We start from the raw sequence: 7,500 nt of genomic DNA, 5'->3' as shown, positions 1-7,500 counted from the left end.
CAGAGAGAGAGAGAGAGAGAGAGAGAGAGAGAGAGAGAGAGAGAGAGAGAGAGAGAGGATAAATTAAAACTGAATCAAACATATGGAAGCTAAACTAACTTAACTAAGCTTAATAAGAAAAAAAAATATGTAAAAAAAGATAAAGAAAAGAAAAACTACAAATAAAATAAAGGAATGATAAAAAAAAGATCCGCAGCTCAAAATATTAGACAAAAAAATGGACGAAAAGTGCAAAATAAAATCAACAAACAACAACAAAAGACAAAATAAATCAAGAAAAAAAAAATCCATTAAAACAAGGAAATAGATAAAAAAAACTCAAAATAATAGACAAAAAAGTGAACAAAAGGTACAAAAAATAAAATCAACAAACAACAACAAACAACAACAAACAATAACAACAAACAACAACAACAAACAGCCACAACAACAACAAACAACAACAACAACAACAACAACAACAACAACAACAACAACAACAACAACAACAACAACAACAACAACAACAACAACAACAACAACAACAAAAACAACAACAACACAACAAACAACAACAACAACAACAACAACAACAACAACAACAACAACAACAACAACAAACAACAACAACAACAACAACAACAACAACAACAACAACAACAACAACAACAACAACAACAACAACAGCACCAACAACAAACAGACAAAAACAAATGCAGAAAAGAAGAGAAAAAAAAATATCAAGAAAAACTGAGAAATTATGAAAAAGAACCACAACTCGTACGCAGAAAATGGCTAGAAATAACAACAACTTTCCTCTATTGGCACTCACTTGGCGGGGTTCCTGACGATGGCCACGACGGGGAAGTCCGGGTGTCTGGCGAGGGGCTGCAGGGAGTGAGTCTTGGTGGTGAGGGTTGTGCCGCGCCTCGCTGACACGCCCTCCCCTAGGAACCCTGCGAAAGAAGGGCGGCGTAAGGCAAAGTCACTCGTCCATGTTAATTCTAAACGGTATATATAAGGAAGGAGGAGGAGGAGGAGGAGGAGGAGGAGGAGGAGGAGGAGGAGGAGGAGGAGGAGGAGGAGGAGGAGGAGGAGGAGATGGAGGAGGAGTAGGAGGAAAAGAGGGAATGAGGAAAAAGAAGAAAATTAATAGAAAAAGTAGTAGTAGTAGTAGTACTAAGCTAAATACGTTTGTAAGTAGGTAGGAGGGTAAGTAGGTGGTATACTAAGCTATTATTATTATTATTATTATTATTATTATTATTTATTATTATTATTATTATTATTATTATTATTATTATTATTATTTATTAGTAGTAGTAGTAGTAGTAGTAGTAGTAGTAGTAGTAGTAGTAGTAGTAGTAGTAGTAGTAGTAGTAGTAGTAGTAGCAGTAGCAGTAGCAGTAGCAGCAGTAGTAGTAGTAGTAGCAGCAGCAGTAGCAGCAGCAGCAGCAGCAGTAGTAGCAGTGGTAGTAGCAGTAGTAGTAGTAGTAGTAGTAGCAGCAGTAGTAGTAGTAGTAGCAGTAGCAGCAGCAGCAGCAGCAGCAGCAGCAGCAGCAGTAGTAGTAGTAGTAGTAGTAGTAGTAGCAATAGCAGTCTGGAGTAAGTTAACCATGTGTTTCATTTCACTGACAACAAAGACAGTTATGAGAATTATGACGAGTTATGACGAATTATATGTACGGTCCTAACAAAATACCTAACTAGTCGCTATTGTTAGAGAGACAGTCATTTGTTATTATCTCATAGTTATTTATGGCGTCAGTGAAAGTTTTTTGTGACTTTCAAGAATGCTCTCACACCTACACCATTAAACACTTCAATACAGGAACACATTTTAAGCTTGAGATTTGTGTACGATTAGACCATTTTATTGACATTAGGAAGGATCTTTGGAGGTCAGATGATTAATGGCCACAGTCTTCACTAATTTATTCCCCCACGTAAGTTTCTAAAGCTGTATAAAACCAGCAAACAGTAAGCAGAATGAATATGGCAACGCGTCATGTTATTGAAGGGGTGAAGAGAAGAAAAGAAGCACACACAAATGAACCCTTGTTAATCATCCCCCGTAACCCTTAAAAATATATGAGCGAATGAGAAAACCCTGTCACTTTAATGATGGTTCTTTATAAACATCGACAACACTGTTAAGACAAATGGACTTAAATACACAGAAAAAGGAAGGAATAACAGGTTAATTTTGTCTCTGTTTTTCTATAAGACTATTTAAAAGACCAGTGTAAATAGTTTTCTAAAAGTCATCGTCGCTTCTGAAATAAAAGTATCTAACAGTGAGAGAGTTACAGTGTTTATCAAAATTAACCCCTTCAGTATCATGACGCGTTTCTATATTCATTTTGCTTACTATTTGGCGATTTTATACAGCTTCAGAAACTCACGTGGGATGATTAAGACAGTGAAGACTCTAACCATTAACAGTCTGACCTCCATAGACACTTCCTAATGTCAATAAAATGGTCTAATCGTACACAAATCTTAAAGCAAAAATGTGTCTCCAGTATTGAAAGAAGTTAAGTCTCTTCCCTCAAGCCAAGACATAACCACAAATAACCTACTGCATCCACTCCCTAATATCCTGCAGCGGGGAGGGTTTCCAAGGCCACCTAACCTCTCTGACCCCTGCCTGCGTGTGGGATGAGGGGCACAGGTCACTGCTTTCCATAATGAGGTGTTTTGAGGTCAGCGCCGCCATCACATACGTTGGATATTTGAAGGAACGCAAAAGGATATTAAAGAATAAGCAGCGTCAGAAGTGTTAGTCTTCAAGAATTTGTTGATCAGTTACTCGAATATATTGTAAAGTAATGTTAGTGAATCTTCCTTTCCATCGACAACAATGAGGAAATAAATGAATAGATTAATCCCTTTCATTACTGGGACGCATTTTTGCCAGGAGTTGTGGGTATGATTAGACGGTTTTATTTACATCAGGAAGAGTTTATGGAGATCAGAAGATTAATGGCCAGAGTCTTCATTATTTTAATCCCCCACATAAGTTTCTGAAGCTGTGTAAAAATCACCAGATAGTAAGCAGAATGAATATGGAAACGTGTCATGGTACTGAAAGGGTTAAGTATATTAGTGAAGATGAAAGCTCCTCCCCACCAAATGTTTAGAGTGAAAAGATATAAGTTAGTAAAATTGAAGGTTTCTCCCTACCAACCATTCCAAGATAAGAGAGAGAGAGAGAGAGAGAGAGAGAGAGAGAGAGAGAGAGAGAGAGAGAGAGAGAGAGAGAGAGAGAGAGAGAGAGAGAGAGAGAGAGAGAGAGAGAGAGAGAGAGAGAGAGAGAGAGAGAGAGAGAGAGAGAGAGAGAGAGAGAGAGAGAGAGAGAGAGAGAGAGAGAGAGAGAGAGAGAGAGAGAGAGAGAGAGAGAGAGAGAGAGAGAGAGAGACGTCAAGGTTAGTAAAGACAGACTCCTCCTAATAGATCACTTCTCTCATCGAAATACTAATTACAACGGCAAAAAAAAAAAAAAAAAATCCCAGTGCAATCTTTTGTATTACTTCCTTTGGGTAATCGCTTATACCCTTTCACTAACCTACAATAAAGATAAAGGCGATGGAATATTAGAATTACGTCTTCATTAATTCACTGTTTTCCCTTTTATATAGGAGAGAGTCTGGCTAGGGGGAAACAAAAAGGCAAAGAAGGCAGAATGAAAATGCTTACAGAGACGCCAATTCCCTAAAGATGAGAAGCAAAAACATCAATAGCGTCTTGAAAATTAACCACTTCAGTACTGGAACGCATTTTTTGGATATGACTGAACTATTTTATTTATTTATTTAGATCAGGAAGGGTCTATGGAGGTCAGAAGATTAATAGCCATAGTCTTCGCTATTCTATTCCCAATATAAGTACCTGAAGCTGTATAAAATCAGCAAATAGTAACCAGAATGAATATGAAAACACGTCATGGTGCTGAAACTTCCAACACCTTCTATTGAACCTCAGTAAAGGCTATGGCAGTAAATAGAGCTTAGTAACTTTCAATACACACAAACACATCAACTTTTTTTATGTAAGAGAGAAATACTGGCCAAGGGCAACGAAAATATCAATTAAAAAAATCCCATTGAGTTGTCAGTCTCACGAATAGGTAAACATGTATGCTGTGACGGGCGGTGTGAGGGCGAGGTGCACAGTGTAAGGCCTCCGAGACACGCCAGGTTTCTCTGATTCCTACACACAGCTGCTAGTGACGCCTGACAATGGCTTTTTCAGATTTCCATAATACGAAAGGCCTTTTTATCCTTAGTGGTAAAATATATATCGGGCCTGTCACTCTACGAAGCTGCCTGTATTCTCTCTCTCTCTCTCTCTCTCTCTCTCTCTCTCTCTCTCTCTCTCTCTCTCTCTCTCACCTAGTTCACGCAGGCGGGATGAGTTGTACACGGAGGAGGTGAAGACCCCAGTGGCGGCCTCCAGCAAGTAGCGCGTCCAGGTGTTGCCGGAGCGAGGGAAGGAGAGCAACCAGGAACCGGCCAGACCAGCGCTGAACCGCACCTCAGCCCTGTCGCAGCCAGGCGCGCCACACACACCCAAGACGCACAGGACATGGGAAAGGAGACAGGAAAGACATAGAGAGGGGAGAACAGTGTGTTATATCTTTATACCTGCAGTTTAGATAGATAGATAGATAGATAGATAATGAGAGAGAGAGAGAGAGAGAGAGAGAGAGAGAGAGAGAGAGAGAGAGAGAGAGAGAGAGAGAGAGAGAGAGAATGTAGTAAAAAGTTATGAAATCAACAGAACTAGAAATGTAAAATAGAAAGAAAAGTAAACTGACAGGAAATCATACTTACTCAGAATTTCTAGAGCTGAATAAAATCACCAAATAGTAGCCTGAATAATAAAAGCAAAACGTGCCATGGTAATGAAGGAGTTAAAACTGAGAGAAAGGTGGAGTGAATGCAGAAAGCTACTCGACTCATGACCACAACTGTCTGAGGCATTCATTTCTCTCACCAGGAGCAGTTCTCGTCCCTCGGCCACAGTCTCACCACACCGCCGCTCACTGCCGGGACTGATGATGATTCTGTGGACACAACAACACTAGCATTTAAACCCAGTGGAACGCATTTTTATCATGATTTGTTTGGTGTGATTAGATGATTTTTTTACACTAGGAAGAGTCTATGGAGGTCAAAAGATTAATGGCCACAATCTTCACTATCTTAATCCCTCACATTAGTTTCTGAAGTTGTATGAAATCGTTAAATAGTAAGTACAAAGAATATATAAACGCGTTGTGGTACCGATGGGGTTAAGAATACGGGAAGCATCATCAATCCAACACGGGGCTATCTATATCTATCTAGATCTATCTGTCACTACTGTCTATTAATTTCGCTATTCTTTTAACCTCTTCAGTGCCATTACACGTTTTCTTATTCATTCTGCTTACTATTTGTTGATTTTATACAGCTTCAGAAATTTATGATGGGATTAAAATAGTGAAGACTCTGGCCATTAATCTTTTGACTTCCATAGACCCTTCCTACTGTAAATAAAATCGTCTTATCATACACAAAAACTCATGATAAAAATATGTCTTAGAATTGAAGGGGTTCAAAGCTGCCTATTGACTCAACATTAATAATAATCTGATTACTCGGGACATTACGGTTAGTTGCCACTTTTATTAACCATTTTTTTTCCATCCCTCTTTTTACATTTCAATCCAAATTTTATTAAGCTGAATTTATCATTTCTCGTCCTATCCTTATTACTGAAGCTGAGCAATTTGTTTACACCTTCATAGAGACGGATTAATAAAGACACTGCACATACTCACACACACACACACACACACACACACACACACACACACACACACACACACACACACACACACACACACACACAGACGCACACACCTTACCATTAAGACTGGTTAGAAACATCGGAAGGGGCGGAGAGGACATCCCTGCCATCATCATCATCATTACCACGATCGCTGCCGCCGTCACCACCACCACGGCCTTCAGGTTCTGTCTCTCCTTCATCCCTGCAGCAACGAATGGAGGAAGAGATTAGGTGATTGCTTCCCAGAGATGACGAGAGAGGAAGCAAAGTGACGAGATGGGAAAAGGTTCATAGGGATTTTCATAAGCAGACTTCTTTCCGCGTACGATTATAATGAGTTTCCTTCCTTGCATGGTAGTCAATATTTTTTTTCTTGAAGGGACAGCGAATGTTCGAGTTGAAGATTGGTGTTTATTACGAGGTATGAGTACAGAGAGTTTGTCTTCACTTTTATTTTCTACAGCAAACTTCTTTTTTTCTTTTCTTTTGCTTTTGTTGGTAAAAGAAGAACATTCTCTCTCTCTAACTCTGTGTGTGTGTGTGTGTGTGTGTGTGTGTGGTGCATAGACTTTCACTGGTACGGAAACATGTAAACAGATACTTTGTTCATAAATTTACTTCCTGCCTTTCTAAATACATACGAGAACAACAGCCTGAGTTTCTCTTTATACCATGTGGGCTTTTCACGGGAATTTATGTGTTAAAGGGTATTCTTTTTAGGGTATCTCCTATCTCAAAGCCCACCCGCTAGAAAACCGTTGCACCGAGTGAGAAAGCCCCACCTACACTCGGACCGTTGACAGGATTCGAACCAATGCGCTTGAAGACCCCTCGGATCCCAAAACACGCATGGTTCCACTGTACCACGTGGTCATATTGGGTAGAACTCCAGCGAGGCTAGCAATCATGATATAATTATAAAAGATTCACCACCACTCTTACTCTATGCTCCATTCCACAGGCCAGAATTAGGAAAATGCAAACAACAATTATCCGTGTTCATGATAAGACTAACGCCCGTATTTAGAAACGCCTTCCTCTCTCACTACGACAATTTTGCAAGGGAGACAACTAGCCAGGATTTCAAGACAGTTTATCCTTTTAATAAACAATAAAGCTTGCCAAACTCTCACCAAAACCATGAAAATACTAAAAAAAACCACGAGTATTTTCAACAAAATCCTTTGGAAAGCAGTGATGGTGAGAGAGCAAAGTGTTTCTTCTTTTAATAAACTAAAAATCTTGCCAGACTATCACCAAAACCATGAAAATACTAAAAAAAAAACACGAGTATCTTCAACAGGCGCCTTTGGAAAGCAGTGATAGTGAGAGAGCAAAGCCTTTCAGAATAAGGGACCAAAACACAAACAATGTCTCACTAACACTCGATCTATACACAGCCTTCCTTTCAAACCCCTCACAGTGTTACAATCTTAAGCCATTACTCTGTACAAAGCTTCACTGTGATAACTCTGTGGTTCCTTTAATAATCCAGCACTTCCTGATCGGATACACCACAAAGAGAACCTTCTCATCAAGACTACAAGGAGCTAATTGACCCCAGCAGCAGCTCGAGGAATGCTGGGTCGACCGGGCCAGACTGCTTCCTTGCTGCTAAAGATAGTCCATCGATTTTCAGCGGTAACCTTTAACATGCCGATCCAAAATTAGCGCCGACTGTTT

General features: G+C 39.6%; 1 protein-coding gene across 1 annotated transcript in view; it reads right to left on the bottom strand.

Moving 5' to 3' along the window:
* LOC123518905 (WSC domain-containing protein 2-like) overlaps positions 1-7,500 on the bottom strand; it is a 13,386-nt gene that overhangs the window by 1,006 nt on the left and 4,880 nt on the right. Inside the window, exons 2-5 of the mRNA XM_045279965.1 lie at positions 5,894-6,019; positions 4,978-5,047; positions 4,374-4,522; positions 812-935 (exon numbers count right to left, since the gene is read on the bottom strand). Of these exons, the coding sequence (XP_045135900.1) occupies positions 812-935; positions 4,374-4,522; positions 4,978-5,047; positions 5,894-6,019 (469 nt within the window). The remainder of the gene's footprint in view (positions 1-811; positions 936-4,373; positions 4,523-4,977; positions 5,048-5,893; positions 6,020-7,500) is intronic.

This window comes from Portunus trituberculatus, chromosome 44 (genome assembly GCF_017591435.1).
Source record: "Portunus trituberculatus isolate SZX2019 chromosome 44, ASM1759143v1, whole genome shotgun sequence".
In the NCBI taxonomy this organism is placed as follows: Eukaryota; Metazoa; Arthropoda; class Malacostraca; order Decapoda; family Portunidae; genus Portunus; species Portunus trituberculatus.
Note: the sequence above shows the minus strand (reverse complement) of the source record. Positions and strands in the feature narration are given on the sequence as shown.